The 27,191-nt window shown below is 37.7% G+C and overlaps 1 protein-coding gene and 1 long non-coding RNA gene across 2 annotated transcripts in view; both read right to left on the bottom strand.

Moving 5' to 3' along the window:
- Nucleotides 1–17,678, bottom strand: part of LOC125242154 (synaptic vesicle glycoprotein 2B-like) — a 29,844-nt gene extending 12,166 nt beyond the window's left edge. Inside the window, exons 1-3 of the mRNA XM_048150868.1 lie at nt 17,654–17,678; nt 3,800–3,967; nt 2,825–2,941 (exon numbers count right to left, since the gene is read on the bottom strand). Coding sequence (XP_048006825.1) covers nt 2,825–2,941; nt 3,800–3,967; nt 17,654–17,669 — 301 coding nt within the window. The 5' untranslated portion in view covers nt 17,670–17,678. The remainder of the gene's footprint in view (nt 1–2,824; nt 2,942–3,799; nt 3,968–17,653) is intronic.
- A 71-nt stretch (nt 17,679–17,749) lies between these two features.
- On the bottom strand, nt 17,750–25,935 carry LOC125236003. Its single transcript, XR_007178156.1, has 3 exons — nt 25,740–25,935; nt 24,019–24,093; nt 17,750–17,777 (listed from the first exon to the last, which is right to left on the bottom strand). It is a non-coding gene; the product is annotated as an uncharacterized LOC125236003 (long non-coding RNA).
- Nucleotides 25,936–27,191: the final 1,256 nt, after the last annotated feature.

The raw sequence follows: 27,191 nt of genomic DNA, 5'->3' as shown, positions 1-27,191 counted from the left end.
CTAAAATTCTCAAGTTGAAAGGGGGGCTCCTTTCCATTTTAGCATTTCCGCTACCGTATCCTCTTAACTTCAAACTTGGGTAAATCCATTCTGCTATAAGGTTCATTACCTTTTAAATCATATTACATTTTATATATATTCAACCTTAAAGCAAAATGGCGACAGTTGAAAAAAATAATGGCATGCATATCATTTGCATATAATCAGGTTTTGCAAACGCAGATGAAAAGTAATCAATGATCTACCGCTATACAAACACTTGTCCGCTTAGTATAGACTACTTCTGTTAGACTTCACATACGACTGTATGTGGAGTGACTGAACAATATACTACATTTTGTTTAACGAATGAAGTTTTTATTTCTTAATTTGAGAAAAAAACATTTCCCAGTGTCGGCTTATAAAAAAAAAGAATATCGTAACAGCTTAACATTAATATCCTGTACAATGAGCTTTACTTCGTTACTATGCAGATCGTCATAACTATGACATTTTTTAAATATTTTATTTATAAAATTAAATATGATATAATTATAGAGCCTTAACTAGGATTAACAAAGACTTAGGCATGGTGACCTCGAGAAGGCTTGGTAACTAAGCAATGAGGAATTTAATATCACATGTTGTATTGATGATGCGAGCAGCTCATTCAGCGAAGTAAGCATTCAACACATAATACTTATGTAGCTAAATGCTCTGTGGTAACATAAAAAGGTCCCTGATGTCCAAATTGTCAGGCTTGACATGTGACACATGTGTCGCTGAGATCAATGCATTTAGAAAAGTTAATTATTGAACGCCATGCATGTTCCGTCTAATATGTAAGTGATCTGTGGCCACATACAAAATGACCTTGATCTCCAAATTGTCAAACTTGACATAATGACATATTGTCATGTGTCGCCGCTGGCCATGCATTTGCAAAGTAAATATGATATGAATGCAATTCTTTGTGTTTTGAAATAGATTGATATTCGAAAGTAGGCAGGTCGTCGGTTTCATTATTGAGGGCGATTTTTGAATCTCGCATACGGGATTTTGTCACTAAAATACCGGTTGAAAACGGTGACTTGCTGAATTCGAACGCGTGAGACTCAAAAATCGGCCCACAGATCTAACACCATGGACAAAACAATTTTTCAGCAGTTTTCGAAAAGTTTGTACAAAAATTAAGGAAAAAGTTAAATTCGTTTTTTTTTATTCCTTTTTTGCTATCCAAATTTATTTCATGAATTGAGAAAAAAAAGTAAGTTTTTTTTGGTCACTAAGGTTCTCTAGTATCTATATTTTCTTAATTATAACAATTATCCTGTATATATCTTACGAAAGTCAACTTAAATCACTAAATGTTGATAACAAAATAGGATCAATTAAAATTTGCTGACGTGGCTAATGTGGCTATGTACAAACTTTTAAAGAACTGCTGTTTCAATTGGTACACGTACCAAAATGAACAAACCTGACTGCATAAATATCCAAAATAAAACGTACAAATTATTGACAACCGGTCTGGCTCAATCGGTAGTGACCCTGCCTGCTGAGCCGCGGTCCTGGGTTCGAATCCCGGTAAGGGCATTTATTTGTGTGATGAGCACAGATATTTGTTCCTGAGTCATGGATGTTTTCTATGTATATAAGTATGTATTTATCTATTTAAGTATGTATATCGTCGCTTAGCACCCATAGTACAAGCTTTGCTTAGTTTGGGGCTAAGTTGATCTGTGTAAGGTGTCCCTAATATTTATTTTATTATTTTTTATTTTATTTATTAATATTCTGAGATAAATGACTAATATTTTGAATTGAATCTGGATCACGTGGGAAGCCTAATAGGTTTGTGGAGTACTTAGTTCATAAACTTTGTTCAATTGACCCTGTAGGAGCAGCGGCTGGTCCATACAAGCCGATTCCCACCGGATTGCCTAAAATTGATTACTAGTAAAGTACCTAATGTAAAGGTAGGTTTCTTTTTGCTTTAGTGTTGCCTAGCAGAAATTTTCCCCACTACCCCGTAGTGACTATAGAAGTCTAATGTGGAATAGGTATTATGGCTTAAATTGGTAGCGGAAAGGCTGGCAACCAGTCACTGAAATGCACAATGTCACAATTGCGTTTTATTTCAACCCATTATTTACCATTTGTGGCACTGAAACTTGAGTAGGTTCATGCGCTCTGTCAACCCCTCTATGGGATACAGTCATGATTGTATGTATGTATGTTGTTCAATTAATCTAAAGTTTATCTCAGTAACAAAGACTATAAAACTGCATTTAAACTCAAAGATTGACGTTAAATGGATTGACTGTAATTACACAATTCCAGATGTTCTGGCCGTCACGTCTGATTCGAGTGATTATGCCAATTTGACAAAACTACGTCTATTTCTGCTGCCGCAGTACCTAATATTGGACGAAACTAGCTAGGCTAGAAAATAGAACAATCACGTACGAATACTTCGTTCGTAGATGATTTGATAATTATATTGCGCAAATTGTAGATTATTAAACAATCACTCTAAAATAGTTACAAAGGTAAGAAGTATGGAAAAAATAAGGGTAAGAAGTATGTACTAAGTACTTTAAATACTTTCTTTAAAAATACACGTTTTAAAATAGGTACTGTACTGTAGTAACTAGAGTTCAACTTAGCATTGATTTATTTTATGATTATTTTCTTCAACTTTAAATTAGCGAACAAGTGAAGTTTTGTTAAGGCAAGTATTAGTCAATCAAGAACAGTACTCCAGTTTACTGATCCATAAATAGGTAGATGTAGGTACTCGACTATTGAATAAAAATATAAAAATGAAGGAATAGAAAGTTACCTGGTAATATGAGCCAGGCTCCAACGAAGCTCATCCCGACTATTGTCAGGTAGAACTGCCGTCTCCTCTCTCCAACTAAGTCAGACATGTACGTGAATGTCAGCGTTGATGGACCACCTGCAAAAATAGGTAAAATATTACAATCATATTTATTTATCTCTATAAATTCTGATATAATTATACCTATATTTCTCTGTTATTTAATATTTTCTTGCTTCGTGATAATTTCATGATATTGTAACTTAATTTATTAATTTTATTTAGCTTGGCATGTGTATTTTCTTTCTTTGTAAATGACGATCCTCATTTGGGAGACAGAATTATTTTTATTTGGAATTTATAATGTAATTTTTGACGATCATGATGAGAAGATAAACATAATTTTGACATGTAGCAAATTTATAGTGTAATTTTTATCATGAAATAAAGAAATCTAATCTAATCTAATCTAAAGTCAGAAATTGGTTAAAATGGTTAGTGCTGCACCTTGAAGTCTTCTTTACTTTATATTTTCAAATTTTGAATAAAACTACACGTTCATGTCGGCGGCAACGCAACCATCAATTGCTAATCCGCCATAGTGTTTCGTCAGCCATATACGTATTTTGACTGAAATGCTGAGAATGAAGGTACTCCCTAGAGGAACTCAGAACAACAAGGACATAGATTTCATATAGAGTATTAGCCAATTAAAAATCCATTGATGGACCTGACGGCCAGCAACTACCAGTACTATGTAGGTACTCGTAATACTAACTAAATATGTAGTCACAGTCAGCCACAGTACTCTGATCTAGCGTCAATCTAGTAGCGGAGCCATAGTCAATTGTTTCGTCAGTCAAAATACGACTCCTAATACGAGGCTCCAGAAATTCCGAAATCGAATTACAGCAGTATGATTGCCATAGTCCTCATCCTCACTTTATCCTTGAGAAACAAACAAAGATAAAAATATAACTGCCATATAGAACTAACCTATTAAGAATCCGTTGATGGACCTAGCGACCAGCAACCATCGGTAGTCGGCCACCGTACTTTGAGCCAGCGTCAGCACGCCATCTAGTAGAAGTGTCATTGTCAATGTGTTCCTTCGGCCGAATACATCGCCCACGATGCCCCAGAAAAACGCGCTGGCTACGCCACCTAGAAACAAAAGAAGATAACATATTTAAGAATTCCACAAGCGATAAAATTTGGACTTCTTTTAACCCCTTTTTGCCAAGAGTGGCACTGAAACTTAGTAGTTCATGTGCTCTGCCTACCCCTTTATGGGATACAGGCGTGATTATATGTATGTATGTATGTACAAGCGATAAAAATCTAAAGCTGCGTTTTCACTTAGTGTTCTGAAAAGTTCTGAGCGAGCATTCGTTCGTTTATGCGACGATAAAGTTATGAAAGTCAAGTGTTTTCATCTGCGCACGAACAAACGAATGCTCGCTTAGAACAGATAGAACAGATGAATAGATTCAGATTTTGAATAGCTCACGAATCGTGAGCGTTTCGTGAAGCGTTTGTGCATTGGGCTACGAACACTGTTCAGAACACTAATTGAAAATGCAGCGCCAGACCACTAGGATATGATGACTGAAAACACTGAAGTTAAAGTCAATTTGGGTAAGTGTGTGTGCGTGTTCTTTGATAGATCCGCAATATTTATTCTGGGTGCATTTTTTAAAGGCCAATGCTCTTATTTGTATTTGACCTCTTTTCCGATGGGAAATTTCATCCAATATATCTCTGACAAGCCGTAAATGGTACAACAACTCACAACATCTAATTATTTTCAAACATGATTTACTGTATATCGTACTAGCTTTTGCCCGCGGCTTTGCTCGCGTTAGAAAGAGACAAAATGTAGCCTATGTCACTTGCCATCCCTTCAACCATTTCCACTTAAAAAATCACGTCAGTTCGTCGCTCCGATTTGCCGTGAAAGACGGACAAACAAACAGACACACACACTTTCCCATTTATAATGTTAGTGGATTACCTATATACGTGTATGAGATTACTGAACCGCAAGAAAATCTAGTTTTAAATAACGTCCACTAAGTGGTACTAACCATAAACAGTTTGTCTACCGCTAGACTAATGGGTTGAAAGTATTAAGCGAAAGTAGCCTGGAATTATCTACTAGGCCGATAGAAAATCCCGCAAATGATCTAAAAAGATTATGCTAGTCCGCCTGATTATTACGGTTTTTTAATTAATCCATAACATATTTACTAATAAAACTCCGAAGACTACACAAATTTGTAGGAAGGGCATAGCGAATGATATTCCACTTTGTGTGGTAGGGCACAGCATGCATATCAACTATAAAACTCCCGTGAGACTGAAACATATTTAAAAATATTTTAAGCGGGTTACTCACGTGTTAAGTCAAACATTACATTAACATGTCCAACGCTATATCGACTTAACACTTGAGTAACCCACTTAAAATGTTTTTAAATACAGCGGATATCATCTCTAGATAGAGCAGAGCCCAGCTGGGGAAGTACCTCCGCCTTGCAGAAGACCGCAGCGAAATAGCACTAGTTTTATGTTCCTGCCGATGAGGAAGGCTGCCAGAGCTCAACGAGGGGTGGTGTGCTGGTGATGGGACCTACGGAACTAATTTGTTCCGTCTATTTGAGTTGTCTGCAACCCGAACCCTCCTTGGAACTTGTACACTCCTTTTTGCTGTGTACTTAACACAGCAAGAGTGTACAAGATTCTAATGGGTTGCAACGCGCATGTGACACTCCTTGAGTTGCTTCCATAGGTTGCGGTGACCGCTTTCCATCAGGCGGACCGTATGCTTGTTTGCCACCGACGTAGTATTGAAAAAAAAAACAGTCAATAGTTCATTCATTGCTTCGATTCATTGCGTGTTCATTTCCGAAAACTTTACGCTGTGGAACACAAGAACAACGTTTATCGATTTTAATCTTATACTTTTAAACGAGCAATTCTTGTATATTTATTTATTTATTTATTTATATATACCGACGATCTCGGAAACCGCTCTAACGATTTCGCTGAAATTTGTTATGTGGGGGTTTTCGGGGGTGAAAAATCGATCTAGCGTAGCCTTAGATCCCGGAAAACGCGAATTTTCGAGTTTTCATGAGTTTTTCTTTCGCGTTAGTAAACGTAAAATATGGTCGTTAATTTCGCCGCGCGCGCATCGATTTCGCTTAGCTCAGTCGTACGAGGTCGGTCTATTAGTACGCAGATAGATCGTAGGTGTCAGGGTTTCGAATCCCGGCCAGAAATTAAGTTTTTGTTTTTTGTCTTTTTTTTTGTTTTTGTATTTATAAGAGTTTTTTTAATCTAAAGACGTGATATATTAAAATAGAACCGAGCGAAGCTCGATCGCCCAGGGTGGCTAGCCGAATGGCACAATCGCTCACGAAACGCTCACGAAACGAAGCGCAGTCTGCCGTCCTATCACTAAAACCCATCTAACCCACAAATGATAGTTTTGAGATATGGGCAAAAAACATAAAAACCCATATCTCTAGGAAATGTGTCGATTTAGTCCAGATTTCTTTTATTCTTAAATTAAAACTAAATTCACGCTAACATTATTTAAGACCCCTTATTCCTTAGAGCGCTCATCAATTTCACGAAACGGCCATCGATAGATGGCGTTGGCGCTCGGTACGCGAGCACCGGCAACTCAACGCGCGTTTCAACGCAGACACGAATAATCTTGATAGTTTTGAATTAAATTGCTAATAACATAATTTTCAATTTTATATGGGGACTCTTTATTTAATTTCATATTCATGGTATGGTAGTAGTAAATAAGGTATATGAATGTAGTAAAAGTATAGTATTAGTCTACATGTACATATATAAATTCAGGTTTCCTAATTGATTGATTCAACAACCAACACCGCTGAGCCGAAACTACGAAAGCTAGAAAGTCGAAATTTGTATAGATTGCATTAACAAAATTTCGAAGAGATAAGAATCGATTATGAAAATTTACACCCCTAGTAGAGGGAAAAAGGGGGTGAAAGTTTGTAGCGGGATCAATTTGTTTTGTTTTATTAGGAAAATTTTAGTTAGGAACTTGAAATTAGAGAATAGTTTAATAGTGATTTCTGTTTTTTAGGGTTCCGTAGTCAACTAGGAACTCTTATAGTTTCGCCATGTCTGTCTGTCCATCCGTCCGTCCGTCCGTACGTCCGTCCGCGGATAATCTCAGTAGCCGTAAGCACTAGAAAGCTGAAATTTAGTAACAATATGTATATCAATCACGTCAACAAAGTGCAAAAATAAAAAATGGAAAAAAATGTTTTAGGAATGAGGAATGCCTCAAACTCGAGACGAGCTGCATTTAAAACGCTGCTACTTACCATCGCTTTTTATCCCTTCCGCAAACGCCCTCTTATACTTATTGTAGTTATTCACGTAGATTTGACTGTTGTTTGTATGTAATATTCTTCGTTTTAAGGTTCGGAAAACGTGAACTGCGGCCATGTCTTGTTATTAATTACTGCTCCATCAGCTAAAAGCGTCAAATGTAATTCCCGCTATATTGTATAGATGGCGCTAATCGCTGACGTCAGATTTGGTTGCGTTCACGACTAAAAAAATTTTGTCAACGTTCCGTTTTTCCGATTTTATTATAGATTTTAATGTTTTAAAAATGTTTATTTATTTATACTGTTGCATTTTGTTAACGTATTCTAAATTTTATTTTCCTTTGTAATGTGTATACTTTCCGTGGTATCATTCGTTATGGCCCTGACGGAAGATCAGCGTTGGCCACCCAGGCTAACACCATGCTGAGTCGGGACCATATTCATGGCAACTATGTGTACTTACTTACCTTTTGTGATGTTATGTGTGTAAATAATTCTCTGTTGTTGATCTGTATTTGTGTGTGTCTTTTATGTATTATTTTGCCATGAATAAAAATATTTCTATTCTATTTATTAGGGTACCCCCCCCCCTACATGTAAAGTGGGGGCTGATTTTTTTTTTCATTCCATCCCCAACGTGTGATATATTTTTGGATAGGTATTTAAAAATGAATAAGGGTTTACTAAGAGTTTTGAATGATTCACGGTTATTTTCATTAGACTTATATTGACCGGGATATAGACCGTGATTACCTTTTTGATTTTTGTCGAGCTCCCGATATTTCGACGCAGTTGCATGCATCATGATCACGGAAAACTGACGAAGGCGGGTGGATGTTAAAGTTGTATAGACAGCGCGCGATCTACCCTCCTTCGCGCGCGTCGGCTGCGTTCACTTTCAGCGTTACCACTGGTCGCGTTCACACTCGATGGTCTGTCCAAACACACTACACTCACAGTGTCACTACGTTTGTTCAATTCTGACTTCACCGGTTTTTTACACAAACAAATCACTGGATTCCATACATTAGATAGTTTGAAGCCATCCTCACGATTGAAATTTTTATATTTGTGAATCTCAATGGCTTCTCTGAATGGCTTCTTTGGCCGGTGAAGTAATAATAATAAGTCTAAGGGTTTACTAAGATCGTTTTTTGATAATATTAATATTTTTGGAAATTATCACAGTTATAGTGACTTTCATATTTTTATAAGAACAGCATGCACTTACGTCCAGAACAGTGACATTTGGTGCATTGGAACTGCTCATGATGTGTCACTTTTTAACCGTCGCCTCAAATCTGAGAGATTTGAGGCGAGGTTCTCAATTCGTCTGTATGTTTATTTATTTTTTAAATTTTTTTATCTTTGTTCCTCAATATCTCCGTTGTTACTGGACCGATTAAAAAAAAAATTATTGAATGTATATGAATACAGATAAAAAAAAAGTAGTAGATAAAAAAAAAATATCTGTCCCCTCTTTACATGTAGGGGTACCCTAATAAAACATTTATTATTATTAACGACCTTCCACATATTTATAATGAGCCCAAACATGATGGGGTTATGATGAGGAGAATAGCAGTTCTGTTGACCACCTCCTGACTCCATCATGAGAACTTGGACCTCGTCTAGTTCGATGGTGCTCGTCAGCCCAAATCTAATGAGCCCGAACATGATGGGGTTATGATGAGGAGAATAGCAGTTCTGTTGGCCACCTCCTGACTCCATCATGAGACCCTGGACCTCATCTAGTTCGATGGTGCTCGTCAGCCCAAATCTAATGAGCCCAAACATGATGGGGTTATGATAAGGAGAATAGCAGTTCTGTTGACCACCTCCTGACTCCATCATGAGACCTTGGACCTCATCTAGTTCGATGGTGCTCGTCAGCCCAAATCTAATGAGCCCGAACATGATGGGGTTATGATGAGGAGAATAGCAGTTCTGTTGGCCACCTCCTGACCCCGTCATGAGACCTTGGACCTCATCTAGTTCGATGGTGCTCGTCAGCCCAAATCTAATGAGCCCAAACATGATGGGGTTATGATGAGGAGAATAGCAGTTCTGTTGACCACCTCCTGACTCCATCATGAGACCCTGGACCTCATCTAGTTCGATGGTGCTCGTCAGCCCAAATCTAATGAGCCCAAACATGATGGGGTTATGATGAGGAGAATAGCAGTTCTGTTGACCACCTCCTGACTCCATCATGAGACCTTGGACCTCATCTAGTTCGATGGTGCTCGTCAGCCCAAATCTAATGAGCCCGAACATGATGGGGTTATGATGAGGAGAATAGCAGTTCTGTTGGCCACCTCCTGACCCCGTCATGAGACCTTGGACCTCATCTAGTTCGATGGTGCTCGTCAGCCCAAATCTAATGAGCCCAAACATGATGGGGTTATGATGAGGAGAATAGCAGTTCTGTTGACCACCTCCTGACTCCATCATGAGACCTTGGACCTCATCTAGATCGATGGTGCTCATCAGCCCAAATCTAATGAGCCCAAACATGGTGGAGTTATGATAAGTAGAATAGCAGTTCTGTTGAACATCTCCTGCCTGACTCCATCATCATGAGAACCAGAACCTCATCCTGGTCCCAAAATATAATAATAATTCAAACTCTCAACAAACTTCACGTATAACTTAAAATCCAAAATCATATGAAAAGCATGTCGAATGCTAAAATTGCATAAGGTGTAAAAAGGATCAAGATTTGTTTAGTCGCAGTTTACGGCACTTCTCGGAACTATCGAGCTGCTTACGAAAGCTAGGTGCGCCGGACGATCAAACGCAGGTCCGTTGTCTTCGAGCGCTCGGCGCAGACTGAGCGGGCTCGCGTTAGCACAGTGTCTTTTATTCGAATTTTAGGTGTTTTAAAAACATATCTATCGACAGAAAGGTATGTCTTATATGTATGATTTTTTTCTTATAGGTCAATAAGAAGTTCTAGTTTAGGATAATATTATTTAAGAGTTACGAAAAATGCAGGAATCGCAGGAAAAATACATAATGTAAACCTCTTTTTATCGAAAAAATGGGGAGGATACGGAAGGTTATTTATCCACCATTTCAAGTAAATCTTAAAATGTCAAAGTATTAGCTAACTCGTACAGGATATAACAAATAGGATTGTGATCATTTATTACCCCAAATAACATTTTTAACAGCACAATCACGATTCTAAACGAGCTATTCCACTACGAAATTTGAAAACGTCTTCCGAAAAAACTGATTTTTCGGAAGTATAAAAAGACATATTTTAAAGTAGTACCAATTGACTTTCTAGCTTAAGATATGTACTTTTAGGAACATTATCATTTTTTTAATAATCGTTTATAGTTTCTTTATAATTTTGAATGAAAAAGGTTCTATTTTGCAAAAAACGCTCGTCTTTAGGAATAACGCCTCTTATTGTTTAATTTATTAGAAATTCGCCATTTTGTGTTTAAGTTATGCAAATAATTCCTAAAATATGTATGATTTTACTGTTAAAACACGGTTAAGTATACTTTAGCCATTTTTTAGGATTGAATAATACATAAAACATGGCTTAATAACGGCAAAGTAAATTTACGTGTTTATAGTAATCGTAACTGAGCATTGCATAATAATCTAAAAACATAGCTTAATAACCGCAAAGACACTAAACAATTTTATACTATCGTATATGCTCTAAAAAAATGCTGTAACCGTTTTTAAGCTATGCAATGACTACTAACATCGAAATAATTTGTATGCATTATTAATCTAAAAGCCCGCTATATGACAAACCAGCGACGATTACTAGGTTTTAGCATTGTCATTCTTTTTAAAAGGAGTTTATCATTTTAGCAATGTCCCGTTTACCTGCAGTACCTGCACTAAGTTTCAAGAGCAATTCAATTTGTTAAATGAATAAAAGACAACTGTATGATATTGTAACCATTTATTTGCATGCATAAAAAACCTCGTTATAAGTTATGTTACAAATTAACATATTTAAACTTAATATAATATTCTAACATTAGTGAAAACTAACATAACATTAATATGAAACAATAAAATTCGCTTTTTACATTGCAACAAATCAATTTGCTATACCGACACGGCGAAAGGTGTCGCTCTTGGATATCCAAAGTTATTCGTATTATTACTATAATACACTATTAAAATAATGTTTTTATTACCGAGTTATATAAGGTTAAAAACGGTTGACATTGGCAGTTCTTACAAAAAGAAACACGGATTTCATTTATTATTCGCCAAGCAAGTGAAAATAGCAATCTTTATTTATTTAATACTTCAAAAATTCAAAATACATTTAGGATTGTTTGACATAATAATTTTCTCTCTTTCCGCTTGATTCCGTTCTTCTTAAAATTTATTTTTCTTTTTTGTGCGTTTGGTTTTCGACAGTTGTATTATTAATATTAATATTACGAGTGTAGTGCTCTATATCGACGGTGGTTCTACATCGATAAATGGTTATATGTACTTATGTGTAGGTCAGTCCTCCTTTTCTGTATGTAAAACTTCTGGATTTGAAGGGTCTGAATGAATTGGTACAGCAGAATACTTATATATCATACATTTTTTTTTAAACTAGAATCAATATAGAGATCTTTGTTAACAATTTCTGGTAAAATCAGGTGCATCATTGCTTAAAATTGTATTAACTAGGTTAAATTTAAGTCTGTTTCTCTGTTGTTTGTATGAATTGGAGCGGATAAATCAAGATAAAGCTTCATTTTGGATGATACATATGTTGTCATTTTACAATTTTTACATGCTAGGTATAGAGTTCTTCTTCTTTCGAGTCATCACTTGTAGTTTCAATGCGTCTGCGACGGAATACTCAAAAACCTTCTTTCCTTATATCAAGATGAGAAGCATTTTACGAATGATTAAAGAAGTAAACGTTGTTCGATTTTGTTACAACGAAGGATAAATCCAAATTCGATGATCGTCAGCAACGGTTTTAGCTTGGACCAGTAAAAGGGAGTTTTAAAATTGATGTATTTTCGTCAGCATTGAAAATTAAAGCAGAAACGTTCGACATGGCTAAGTTAGGCAAAGAATTCTGAGGTATCAATCTCAAAAATTCTTGAAACAATACACAACGATAGAATGTTCCTTGGTAAAGATCGAGTTGAGCAATCCCCTTCTGTTCTACATTTACTAAACTTACTGCTGGTGTGATGACTTGTGGTCGGTTTTTCGGTATTCATTTTATTCGCAGATCTCTGTTATCATTTGTATCCTGAAGTTCGTAACAAGCCTAAAAGAAATAACATTAATTAATTTGATTTTTGACTGCATTATTAAATCAGCTTGACGGTAATATAATGTTGCGCAAGTAAGTAATCCATACCTACATAGGTACTAAAACATTGTAAGGTAAATAAATGCTTACAAAATGTATGTGGCTATGGCAATGCCTACATAGCAATAGGATGGTACAATGTAATTTCTTGACTGACTTGACTTTTTTGTTTACGATCGAATAACTTATGAGTTAGGTATTTACTTGTCGCGGCAAACGTGTGATAATACGTTAACAAAACGCAAGTTGTGCTTGAAAAAAACCTTAAAAAAAAGATATTTAACACTTACCTGGTCTTCGGTTTCTTAACATTTTAAGGAGAAAATGTTCATTCACCGGTCACTACAGCCTTCGCACAACCTTCTGCGCGCGAGCCGCTCGGCCGACTGTCAGACTGGCGCAATAACTTTGGAAGGTATACTTTTACAACTAGCGGGGTTTTAGCGTAGCTTTGCTGGTTTGTCCTGTTTCAGTGTGGCATTATGAATATTTTTTAGTAATAAATTCACCGTAAAGCGCAGTAACTAGGTTTTAGTGATGTATTTGTAACCGAAATTACAATGAAAGTCTTTAAATGAAAATGAAAATGAAAAAAATGAAATATTTATTTTTTAAATATTTATTTATACACGGTTAAAGGACTTTAGCCGTGTTTAAGCGTAGTATTTTATTTAAAAAAGTGAATGTTATAAAATGTAATAACGCAATTAAACGGCTTTAATGGGAATTTATGAAGCTTATGTCAAGTAACGTTGTTATAGTTATGTATCGTGTGATAAAACTATGAAGATAAACAACTGCTAAGCGCTTTAATATAAGTTATAGAAGACAAATGTGGGTTTGCGGTTTTATACTATTGAAAAGGGTTATAAAATAGTGCACTTAGCGAGGTATGTCGACTCTGTATCTCGGTAACTAAAAATGATAAAAATATGATTCCAAGACCAGTCGATGGGGAATTCTTTCTTATTTAAGAATATTTATCCAAATGAAAACTGGTAATATGCAGCTTAGAGGGGTTTTAGTGATCGGACGGCAGCGCTAGTAGATATCTATCTCTATCGCGCTTGCGTATTGGCGCGACAGAGCCAGCGGCGTATCGCTTTCGTTTGGCGTCGGAGAAATGCCATTCGGCTACGGGGCCAGATATTCTTGATGATACGACACGCCTCTCGTGTTATCCGCACGGAAACGGTTAATTAACTAATATAAAATTAGTCAACAAAATCACCGATTGAAGTATATTTTCAGCCAATAAATTACTAAGAATGGCACAGAAACTTATATGGAATTTGACAGTTGACAGCCGACTAACCTTGAGTTAAGTGGTCGGTGCAAGTGGGCCTTAAAGAATTAAAAAATAATGCATTATTTGCCACTGATTCTAAATGTGCTCCCGTATAATATTTTTAGTATAAAATTCTGAAATAATCTTAATAATTTAATTTTGTAAAATATGACAACACTGACTTCTTTATCCATATAAGTATGTACTAATTTACTGTTATGGGGTTATTTCGGATCTTTTAGCACTTTTGTGTTAATTCCGCGTAATTGTATACCGATGTAGATATTTCCTTGTAAATAGACTTCAAGCTGGTTGTTACTAAGTGAAATATACAGTTTTAAAACTATGACTATATAATAAAAGTGTGATACCTACGTACAAAGCTTCCACCCCTAAAGGGCGTAAAAAGGGGGTACAAGTTCGTATGGGGAACATTTTTTTCTCAAACATGCAATGAAATATTGTCTTTACGTTCCTTAAAATGGGCTGGGAAGTATCGCTTTTTGGGCGCAACAACTCGAGAGGACTGTAAAGGGATTTCATATTATTTTTCAGGCCTAGGCCTGCAAAGTAACTTTTTTTTATAAAATATTGTCTTTTAGAGCATTTTTTTTTAATTTCATAGTATGTTTGAGAAAAGCACTATACATGCCTCGGCGTGAAAACGGATTCCCGGCCTCGTATCCCTATCCGGTCTATACCCACTTGGCCGGAAATCCTCATTTTCCCGGCCTCTGATGTAATGTACTATTTTGTAACAAACTTGAAATTAGAGAATAGGAGAAAAGTGATTTCAGAGTTTTTGGGTACTCGTCTTCGTACAAATGAAAAAAAATCACCAACTATCATCATGAGGGAGGAGGGGGGGTTAGAAACATATAACGTGTATTTTTACGTGTAAAGAGAATAAACATCCTAAAGGACTATATCCGATATGTGTGTCTGTTTGTTTGTCCGCCTTTCACAGCTAAACGAAGCGACGATTGACGTATCTTTTTTAAGTGGAGATAGTAGAAGGAATGGAGAGTGACATAGGCTACTTTTTGTCTCTTTCTGACCACCCACTTCCCTAAAAGAGGCGAGTTTAATGGAGCATTCATCAATTTTGAGAAGCCGCGAGAAAAAGCTGGTTCACAATAAAACCATACACTTGTGACTAATGTTAAGTTGTTAACTCACGGCTCGATTCGGTATTCGGTAAACACGTGTATGTAAACACGTGTAAACATCTTCAAAACAATATCCATGCCTAGTTCGTGTAAGGGGTGATACAATATTGATTCACAATCAATAATAATCGCCTTTCAATCATTGTTGTAGTGCTTGTTTTGGTGAATATTTGGCAATACGTGTAACGATTGTTGGTATTATTTAATAACATGTTTGTATGTCCGGATTTTCTGGAAGCCACGCGTATAAATCTATTCTCAAGCAGGCTCGACAATCCATACTAATATTATAAATGGGAAAGTGTGTGTCTGTTTGTTTGTCCATCTTTCACGGCAAAACGGAGCGACGAATTGACGTGATCTTTTAAGTGGAGGTTGAAGGGATGGAGAGTGACATAGGCTACTTTTTGTCTCTTTCTAACCCCCCCACTTCCCTGAAATGGGGGGTGGAAATTTGTATGGAGCATTCCGCAATTTTCGGATTTCACGCGAGCAAAGCCGCGGGCAAAACCTAGTCATAATATTAATATTTATTTGTTATACAAGGGGGCAAAGTTGTATTTTAACGCCGAGTGTGAAATTGAAAAACGAGCAAGTGCAAGGATTCTATAGTTGAACCACGAGCGAAGCGAGTGGTTCGAGAATAGAATCCTGAACTTGCGAGTTTTTTAACACACGAGAAGTAAAATACATTTGCACCCGAGTGTAACACAAAACTTTTCCCCTCACTATAGCGAGGAAACTACAATGCAAAAAATGCGTTTCTCACTGCTTCCAGTAGTTCCACAGGTGGTAAATCATCTTTATTACTAGATTCACCTATTTTTATCAATTTTAAAGCAGTTAATTTGACTATATTCAAGGTCAAATTACTTTACCCACTAGTGGATAAAATGCGTTTTTACCCGCTGGTATTAAAGGACAAAACACGTGTTTCCGAGCTAGTGAGGGGAAAAATTTCATTTTGATCATTATGATTTCTAAAAATGTTCAACACGGGGCGTTATAAGGTCTACAACTTGAAGAATCACTAGTTATTTTTTGCGACTCAAATTACGTTAATACAGTCAGCAACCAAGCTGAATACAGACAAAAATATATATACACACCTTAATGTACAGGCAATAAAGATATCTATACATATTTTGAATGTATTCAAAATAGCTTTGTTGCATAGGTACAAACAAAATAGTTACTTGGTCTAGCGGGCAGTAATTCTATATGTCGCGTAGTACCACGCCTTTGCTAATTTTACTCTTTTGGTAAATAATATTTGGTAATATTTCCTTTTGGACAGTCATGGTATTTTTGCGATCGTGAATAAAGTTGGTCTATTCATTTTGGCAAATTGTTGGGAAAAATAACGATAGAAAAACAAAAAAAAACCGGCCAAGAGCGTGTCGGGCCACGCTCAGTGTAGGGTTCCGTGGTTCCGTATTTTTCACAAAAGCTAGTCATCCGATCAAGTTCGGAACAATTTTCCTAAAAAGTCTTTATAAAGTTCTACTTTTGTGATTTTTTCAAATTTTTTAAAGTTATGGTTCAAAAGGTAGAGGGGGGGGGGGGGGCGACGACAATTTTTTTTATTTTTTTTTTAAACTTTTGGAGCGATTATTTCCGAAAATATTAACAATATCAATAAATCATTTTCACAGATATGGCGGTATTTCCGGACCGATACGACCTTCAAATCTCCAAGAAAAGAGCGTACACCCATCTTAAAGGCCGGCAACGCACCTCCAACACCTCTGGTTTTCAGGTGTCCATGGGCGGCGGTGATCGCTTACCATCAGGCGACCTGTCTGCTCGTTTGCCTCCTATCCCATAAAAAAAAGGGTTCCTAGTTGACTACGGAACCCTAAAAATATACATCTAACTGAGCAAAACTACGGAAAATGCCGTGAAATGACGTAGCTAACGAGTGCAGCGTGGCTTTGGAATACGAGTAATGCCTCTCTTGAGGTAAGCGAGGCCGTTGATTGACTCGAGGATGACATTGCTCTTTGAAAATAGGGTAGACGATAAGTTTACCACACACGAAAGGCATATTGTCCAGTGCAGCCTGGTAAGTCAGTAGGTATCAGCGCACACTTGGTCGCTGGCTGCACATAAGTCATGACATGATGCAGATCTAGAAGATGTTTCTTACTGCTCATAAAAGTCAGATTGACTAGTCCCGGTAAGTAGTAAACTGCGGCTCACACTTGATGCCTCAGTTCCGGATGCCCCAAGTAAGCGACACCGTTGATTGACACAAGACTGACATGCTTCATTCTTGAAAAAATAAAACATATCTAGACTAGACAATACTTACCTCACATGAAGGTCATGTTGACCAGTCCCACCTGGTAAGTAGTAACTTGCAGCTCACACTTGACCGCTGGAAGCAGCTACGACTTGACGGTCGAGGTAAGCGAGGCAGTTGATTGTCACAAGGCTGGCACTGCCCATTCTTGAAAAAAATTAGATGGTCCTTACCGCACATAAAGGCCACATTGACCAGTCTCACCTGGTAAGTTGCTAGCTGCAGCTCTTACGTGGTCATTGACCAGTCCCGCCTGGTAGGTAGTTAACTAAAGCAGCTCACCCGCCTGGTAAGTCGCTAGCTGCAGCTCTCACCTCACGTGGTCACTGGCAGCACATACTTGACTCAAGCATGATATTCCTCTTGTAAAGAGTGAGGTAGAAGATACTTACCGCACATAAAGGCCATATTGACCAGTCCCGCTTGTAGTCTGGACTCCCTTTGTGAAACGAATGCGCAGTTCTGACTCCCAAGAATGCACATGAGCAAGCGCTGCGCGGCTGAATCGGCCGTAACCTGTACAAAAAAAAACCGTTAATTAGTTATTTAACTGGAATAGTACATTACGATACAAGTGCGGAAAAGAGGAAGTTCAAAACGAGTGGCGATAAATTAAACTCGACCGAAAGGAGTGTATTGATTTAGACTAACACGATTTGTACTCATAATTTTAGAACAAAACGGGACTTAATCGCGTAAACACTTGTAACACTTGTAAATGTTTACGTGATTAAGTCCCGAAAGGAGTGTTTTAAATCGACACGAGTTATGAATTTCCCTTTCGTTCGTATATCGTACGTCGTTTTTCAGTAGGTACAGTAGGAGCTCCGAAGGTTTGATCTGACAAAAAATGACGCGCTTCTCGCACTAGTGCGATAAAAAAGCGCCTTCTGAAAAAGATCTTATTTTATGCAAACACCCTTTGCCCTTCAGTGGTGTCTCTGTCTTCAAAGGCCGATATTGTTCCAGCGGGAGTCATAAATGGTAAACAAACTCCCGAAAGAATAAAAAAATAACAAAGTACAAGTACATATTATACGTATATTCAAATTTACAGTCTTCGTCAAATGGGCACAGAAACCAAACAATTTTAAGGTTTCGTCATTTACATACTAGTCATATCAAGATATGGCAGAGATTTTGGTACTTTTACATTCGCAATTCGCAAGTATCTTTTACCGCTGCTGAATTGTCAAAATCGCTATAAACTTAGCTAATAAATAGGTATACTAGAAACTTCGTTACCTACTTAGTAGCGATGTAATCTTACCACTCTTTAAAAAAAACTATAATTGACTAATATAATATAATTTCTTTTGTTCCAGAAATAATATTACTTATATTATTACCCGTACAGCAACAGACACAACAATACTTCATAAAAACCATAAACATTTTATGATCAATTGATTGACACACATATTAAGGTCATCAATAAAATTGTATTATTAACCTTAGGTATACCGCAAGGGTTGAGACTTCGCAAAATAATATGTATGCACCTATCATGCTCATATATTATCTAATCCCTCATTAATCCCCGTGTGGTGACGAGTTACGAATTTCACATCTTTTCCTCCAGTTGATGTCGTAAAAGTCGACTTTGGTGGAAGTGGTGCCCTCAAGTGTTCCAAGGGTGCCTTAAGCGGAGTAGGCTGCATGACCAGCCACAAGAGCCGGGCCCGCAAGGGCAACGCTGGCGGGCCAACGGCGGTCTACAACCGTGTTCCCGAAACCCCGGCCAACGACGCGGCGAGCGTCAGAGAATCTCAGGGTGTTTAGTCCGTGGGATTCGGACGTACCCACTTGGCTCTCCCGGGCCAGTGGGATCCATAACGGATTCCCCCTGGGTTAACAAAAAAAAAGTTAAATGGTTGTGTGGGCAATGGGCGATGAGCAACCTGTCTCACAACTTCGTTTTCTTTCAACCCCATAATTGCTTAAAGTGGTACTGAGGCTTCTACCTTTTGGGAATACGGGTGTGAAAGTCAGTATGCACAAAAACAACGTGCTCGATCCACCGGAGATGTCAATTTTTGGAGCTTCACCACAACGTTATTAGAAATTGATTCTAAAGGAGTACATAAAATTCATGCCTGTATTTCTAAAGGGGGTAGGTAGAACACATGAAACAGCTCGTTTCAATTAACGGGCTGAAAGAAACAGAACATTCTGATATTGCAGTGACTGGTGCTTGCCCATCGGCCACGCCACAATTTAACCCAGACCCCACAGTCGGCTTCTACAACACGCGCGGGAAGAAAGGGGTGTTGAAATTCTTATCCCGTCCCCACATGGGGAGAGGAAAGAAGGAACTCCAAAAAAGTCAAACCCCGCTCAATCCTCACTTCCCTGTCTCCTCTCCTCCGCCTTCTAAATCCTCATAAGGCTGTTTTACGCCGTGGCTTGCGTGGGCGACGGTCGCGCGATGGTCGCGCGACGGCGATGCAACGCATACGAAATCAAACCTTATCGATATGGAAGTATGAGACGCGACGGCGACGGTCGCGCGACCGTCGCCCACGCAAGACACGGCATTAGTGTCACGCGGACCGACCGCGCGGAGCGATCCGGACGACCAATGATGAGTTGATGTTGGCCGCGTGGACCCGCTCACGCCACTCTGAAACGCTCCCTGAATTTAATACACATTAGTCCGCTGCGGTGCGGTTCGTGCGACTTTCGCTCCGGAGGTCGCAGGTTCGACGCCCGGCTCACACCAATGAGTTTTTCGGAATTTATGTATGTATGTATTCTTTATTTGCTAGAATCATGGTACAGCTATTACAGATTTTGTGTATTTAAAATTATTAGGTCCAGCACAATTCTGCCGACTTGTGGCGTGCAAATTTTACACTAATTACTTATATTCTAACATGCATCTATTCTATAAATATTTACAACCATGGATTTGATGAATATGTACCTACTTTAAATTTATAAGTGTCCTATAGATTTTTTTTACATTATATTCATTCGATTGTGATGTCAATAATTTTATTGTGCATAGTTATTAAATCTACAGTTAGTTTCTTTTAAGAATGTGCGAAATGTCATTTGATATTTGCCAGTCGCTTTTCGGTGAAGGAAAACATCGCGAGGAAACCGGTCAGATGGCAGTCGCTTTCGTAAAAACTAGTGCCTACGCCAAATCTTGGGATTAGTGGTCAAAGCGGACCCTAGGCTCAAATGAGCCGTGTCAAATGCCGGTATAACGCAAGGAGGATGATGAGTCCGGTGTGGTGCTGATTCGCCCTGCGCCGTAACACTAAATCCAGCCTAACTGACACAGTCTTCGTTATGAAAATATTGATACAAAGGCACGCGCCTTTACTCGTCGCCAATTACGTAATTAACAATACATTTAAGTTTGAAAATAACTCTTATCTGGCCGTTGAATGAGTTGTTTGGTATAACAGTGTTCGCATAACACGGCTGGCTCATAGGTCGAGTCATAACATGGCATGCCGAATTGGTGAAGCTGGTGCCTTTTGTTGACGGAATTTTGATGATTAATGATAATTAATCAATTTTTTTTTTATACTACGTCGGTGGCAAACAAGTATACGGCCCGCCTGATGTAAAGCGGTCACCGTAACCTATGGACGCCTGCAACTCAAACAGTGTCATATGCGCGTTGCCACCCCATTAGAAACTTGTACATTCCCTTTTGCTGTGTTAAGTACACAGCAAAAAGGAGTGTACAAGTTCTAAGGAGGGTTCGGGTTGCCGACGACTCAAAGGATAATAAACGGAACAAGTTAGTTCCGTAAGTCCTCCCGTCATCAGCACACCGCACCCTCGTTGAGCTCTGGCAGCCTTACTCACCGACAGGAACACAACACTATGAGTAGGGTCTAGTGCTATTTGGCTGTGGTCTTCTGTAAGGCGGAGGTACTACCCCAGTTGGGCTCTGCTCTAGATTCGAGCGAGACGATATCCGCTGTGCTGTGCCCTACCACACAAAGCGGAATATCATTCGCTATGCCCTACCTCCTATAAAATCAATTGACTGAGATAGGTAATATTTCTGTGGGCCTAGTGAAAGTATAACTCAAATTGACTTGGTGAAAAAGGTCACAAGTCCGAGGTGGGACTTGTGCCCTTTTTCACCGAGACAATTTGAGTTATACCCTTTTTCACTAGGCCCACAGATTTACACCAAAGAGGCAAAAATCTCCGTGTGGTGACGAGATAAGAATTTCACTCTGATGGGTGTCATGGAAGACGACTGAGGGGTAAGGTGGGCGATGGCACAGTATAATAAAGAGGACAGTACAGTATGGCCACTCCCGCTCCCCGCTGAAAGTGCCGCCCACCCTCTCTCGGTTACCTCACAGTTACCGCCTGCCAAAAACGCGAACAGTCAACCTGTCATATCTCACTCACACAAACATGGTACGCGTTCACCTACACGAGCTTAGAATGTGTGCTAGGAAGGCGCCTCTTTCAATATGTTTGATCGCCCAGTGTCCGAGATGTGCCTTTGCCTTTGGCTAGTTTGTGGTAAAAAAAAAAAAAAATTTAATCTGTTTATTTCTAAGAAACGAACATGTATTTATGAACTTAACTGCTAATCTTAAATTGAAAAGATTATTTGAGTTAAGGAGTCTAGGTACATATAAATAAATAAATAAATAAATATTACAGGACATTCTTACACAGATTGACTGAGGCCCACGGTAAGCTCAAGAAGGCTTGTGTTGTGGGTACTCAGACAATGATATATATAATATAATACAAATACTTATACATATACATATATATATATATAATTGTTATTTATTTATTACATAGTACCGTAAATTAAATTAAATTTTATATGAATTGTTATTTATTTTATATATACAAGTTTTTTCGTTTTTAATAAGTGTTTTTTCAGTATATAACGAGCTTGGCTACAGGTTCGACTTTCTAATGAGTCTATCAATTCATTTGGAAATCTAAATATTCAGTATCCGCGGTAATGTGCATTTCCATACTCTTCGCCCGTACTCATACTCATTACTCATTGTTGTCAAGAGTAAGCCCATTTAAAATACATATATACATACATATATACATACAATCACGCCTGTTTCCCAGAGGGGTAGGCAGAGATCACGGATTTCCATTTACTATGATCCTGACAAATCACTTTCGCTTCACACACTTTCATAACGTTTCTCATACACGCTCGTCGGTTTCGAGTACTTCTGACCTAGCCTTTTTGCAATATTTCCCCGATTTGAATAAGAAAAGTTCGCCTAGGTCTTCCACTCATCTCCATTCCATTTAAAATAAAAAATAAAAATTTAGGAAATGCTGCACTGCAAATTGTATTGTCATGTCAAACTGTCTCAGCATCGAAGATGCTGATGTTGCTATCAAACAACAACACGCCGACGTGTGCGCACGTGTTTATCAACATCGGAGATAGCTGCCGCGTATCTCAGCACGTTCCTAGTTGCCTAGTGCTAGATATTAATTTAAAGGTATGTCGAATTTTCTGTTGCTACACGATAATTGGGAAAGAGTCAATGAATCTGTCGTCAAAAAAGGAGCAGCAAAAGTGCCCGACTTTCAGTCCGGAGGTAGAAGGTTTAAAGCATAAAAACTGTCAAGAAAAAGCATTGTGTACCTATTTATATAACATATTATTTAATATTATTATTGATTAAGACAAATGCTTTTTGATCTAGACCAAATCTAGGCATTTTTCAAGACACATGTTGTTTTTTCCCGCACTAGTTCGCAAAATAACACATTTATTTTTAGGTCGAAACTTCAAAAGGCCCTTATAATGTCCTGCAAAACTTCGTACTTACCTACGATAAAGGTGCGAAGAAGGAATGTCAATTTAAATCACTCTTTTCGGTCGTATTTGGGTAATTTTTTTTTGGATTTCGAAATTTTTATGTGGATTCCACTCAGAATCGCGAGCTCTTTCAATTCCAATAGGAGAAAAAAAGTGTCCCAAGGATTTTTTTTCCCATTCCTTTACCAACTTTTCATACATTTTGTATGGCGGTAACGGAATGGAAGGTTCGAAAAATTGTATGGAAGTCTTGGGACATTTTTTTCTCCTGTCAGCATCGAAAGACCTCGCGATTCTGAGTATTAATCGCGTAAAAAATACCCATGTTACAAAAAAAGTGGGACAATTTTGAAAAAAATGGCCCATTTTAATTTATCGCCACTCGTTTCGGGTTTCCTCTTTTCCGATCTTGTATCTTGTAATGTATTTTTCTTATTCATTAATCAAAAAATTAGCACAATTCTGTAAGCAATTATACGTTCGCATTTTTAGCACAATCGACCCCCGCATTGCTTAAGGATAGGGTTCAATGACTGCCACTAAGTAACTCGAGATAGGACTCATTATATAAAGTGCTTGTAGGAAATTAATTACATAGTAGCCTGCCTTGCTTAGAAAAACAACTTAGGAGCGTAGTGAAAACAAGAAGAAAACTTAACGAAAAACTAAACATAGGTATGATCTAGTAAAAAAAAACAGCGAAACGGTCGTAGCTAAATGATAAATAATAAAAAAGTGACCAAGTCTACCGGCATCTTCAGGTTACGTGGCTAAAGTCTTGACCACTGTACCACCCGGAGACGGCGGTACTTTGCGTCACTAATTCTTTGGTGTGTGCTATTAGTACATATATCTGAAACCATCACCACCAGTGGACTAAAAATCCCTTTTTCTTTATGCGTATACTATTTTAATTTATGGGTAAAGGTTCAACAAGGATCAAGTGTGTTAATAACTTACCAGCTGAATCCAGCGCAGTTTCATAGTCAGCGACCTCTTGTGTCCGCCCATCTTGTTCGTTCACTCTGTGCGTTGCTTGAAAAAAAAGATAAATTATTACTTTTAATTTGGCCAATAAATCGATATTCATAGCTGAAATAAATGTCATATAAGATGAAAAAGTGACAGTAGCCTGAAGTGACGAGAACTGGAATCTAAGCTTTCGCGGCAGCTGCCTAAGATTCATAACCACCCGGGTGATGCGGCACGGGTCGAATTATGTCAAGTATACACTTGTCATACGTCATTAAATAGGGTTTTCTTATTTCTTTGACAAAATTGTCAAGCGGCGACAGCGTGGCGCATAAGGGTCCAATCGTAAAATGTTACGTTAAAGGCCTGGCATATCATATGACCTAACACAACTATTTCATTTCATGATTTGTATATTTTATTTTCATGCAGTATTTAGCCCACTGCAATTATTTACCTGATATTATGAGAAAAGAAATAAGCGTACACCCATCTTAAAGGCTGGCAACGCACCAACACTTCTGGTGTTTCGGTGTCCATGGGCGGCAGTGATCGCTTACCATCAGGCGACCGGTCTGCTCGTTGGCCTCCTATCCCGTAAAAAAAATGTGCTTTCCCACAGAAAATGTCGATGCCAATTTTTTCCCGCGTTTTCCGTGGTAGTCCCAAAGAAAAAAATGTTCAATATGACCTGTATTTTCAACCCGTAAATAATGCAGGTCTCAGTACATTACCCCGTATTTATTTACCAATAAAAAGCCGATAACAGAAGCGGAAACCAGGCACACAAAGTCCGTAATAACTAATAAAACAACGCAACCCCACCGAGTTTGAGTTAGCAATGCTAGCCATTGTAGTAGTAGAACTATGATACAAAGAGAAGAATGGCAAATTTCGTCAACAAAAGCGGTATTGAACTATTTTAAATCTATGCTGAATTCTGTCCGCGATTTTTGAGTGGCATGATGGCAATTAAAAAAAAAACTTGAAATGTGATTATTACAGTGTATCGATGCGTGCGTGCATGTTTGAACTTATTTTTAGTCGTTTTGCGATGCAATACCTAACTAGGAAATTTTAGAAAAAATAATTAATTTAATTGTATACGAAATCACGTAACTAACTTATCTATGCAAGAAATAAATAATACCTAGCAGGTACAACAACTAAAAATCATACAAAAAAATCTTTCCAACGAATTTGGCGCATGCGGCCAATTATTCGATTTATAGTTATCGGTACACGCCGATTCGTTAATTGTAATTGACGCTTTAATTCGATTAATTTTATTAGTAAACTACTGCCATTATTGTTGGTGACAAATTGATCGATATTGATTAGCTTAATTTAATTGTCTGTCTAATTTCTGTCATGTTGCAATTAATTTATAATAGGTAGTTGTTTTTTGCCCCAATTTCGTACAAAATAATTTCTAAAAAATATATTTTTTTATAATATAACACTTGTAGTTTGTATACATTTGAGATCCTTTAAATTGTTAATTTAAAGGTTTAATAAAACTGTGTGTTTATTTTTCAACTGTATATTATTTGCAATAAAATTATTTATTTTACATAGTAACTTCAGTTTCACAAATTAACACTTCGAAAACTTAAAAAAAAACTGAAAAAAAAACCGAATATTTATCTCTTAAATTTCTAACTTTTTCTCCCTGAACCCTAACTCAAATAAAATAAAAAAATACTCACGACTCCCAATCGGCGCAGTTTTGCACACCATAATTCCAAATTCAAAATCACAACACAAAACCGACACACCATCGAATTCGAAATTCGAATTTCAAAAATCCAGTATGGCCGCGTCTTGCAGCAATGCCCGCGACCGTGGCAATGGCAAACGGAGGGAAGGTTAGATGGGAAGGAATTCTGTGCACCGCGTGCGTGAGTTCAGTTGGTTGGTGGACCAGTGATTGCGATCTTTCTCTGAGCTATGTTTATGTGTAAAGAGATGTGCTGGTTTTTTTTGATGATTGACTCGTTTTTTCAGCGTAAGAGGGTGGAGAGTGAAATGTGTATAAGTTTAGTTTAATTAATTACGGTACCTATATAAGAATTCGATTATGAGTTTATTACAGTTTTTAATAAATGATTGGAATTATATATTGTATCATTAATATACCAATTTTTTGTTTATTTGATATGCCTACTATTTACGTGTTTATTATCGATTTATTTAGATATAATTTAAAAAAAAAATATTATTTCATTTTTGCATGATAAAGGGATTTGAATATTTTTACAGTGTTCATTACCTACCTATGTAATCTGAAATTGCATTAATAGTACATTACATCAGAGGCCGGGAAAATGAGGATTTCCGGCCAAGTGGGTATATACGGCCGAGCGAGCGTGCGAGCGAGGCCGGATAGGGATACGAGGCCGGGAATCCGTTTTCACGCCGAGGCATGTATAGTGCTTTTCTCAGACATACAATGAAATAAAAAAAATGCTCTAAAGGACAATATTTTATAAAAAAAAGTTACTTTGCAGGCCTAGGCCTGAAAAATAATATGAAATCCCTTTACAGTCCTCTCGAGTTGTTGCGCCCAAAAAGCGATACTTCCCAGCCCATTTTAAGGAACGTAAAGACAATATTTCATTGCATGTTTGAGAAAATTAATCTTACACTTTTCAGAGGTTCCATGTTTACACAAGAATAAAGTAAATTATTGAATTATAAGTTATAATTCATGTGTAAAGTCTTTAACTATAATTATCAGCGCCTAGACGACACGGCCACAATAAAAATATCAAGTATATTGACTTGGTTGCTTACCATTTCATGCCAGTTATCGTAAAACAGAAGATTATTCGTGTAGAAACTATAGTTATATAAAACGAGGTTTAGCAAAGAATTAAGAGTAATTTCACTCGATAACAGGACTGTGTGCTTAGACCTTAAACTGTTCTATTGTTTTGGACTGATAGGATAGGACTCCTCCTGATGATTCATAGTAGATGTAGCATCTGGTGACAGTCCTGGCACTACAAATTCAGCATGTACTATGCTGGTGTAGCCAGAGAAAGCTAGAAAATCTATAACAATTAAGCCGACAATATTATTCTGATTGTACCGAAGCTTTAGATTTAGATGGAGGCTGGTCAAATCAAAAGCGATCATTTGAGAGATCCTTGAATCTG

This window comes from Leguminivora glycinivorella, chromosome 2, assembly GCF_023078275.1.
Source record: "Leguminivora glycinivorella isolate SPB_JAAS2020 chromosome 2, LegGlyc_1.1, whole genome shotgun sequence".
Lineage (NCBI taxonomy): Eukaryota > Metazoa > Arthropoda > Insecta > Lepidoptera > Tortricidae > Leguminivora > Leguminivora glycinivorella.
Note: the sequence above shows the minus strand (reverse complement) of the source record. Positions and strands in the feature narration are given on the sequence as shown.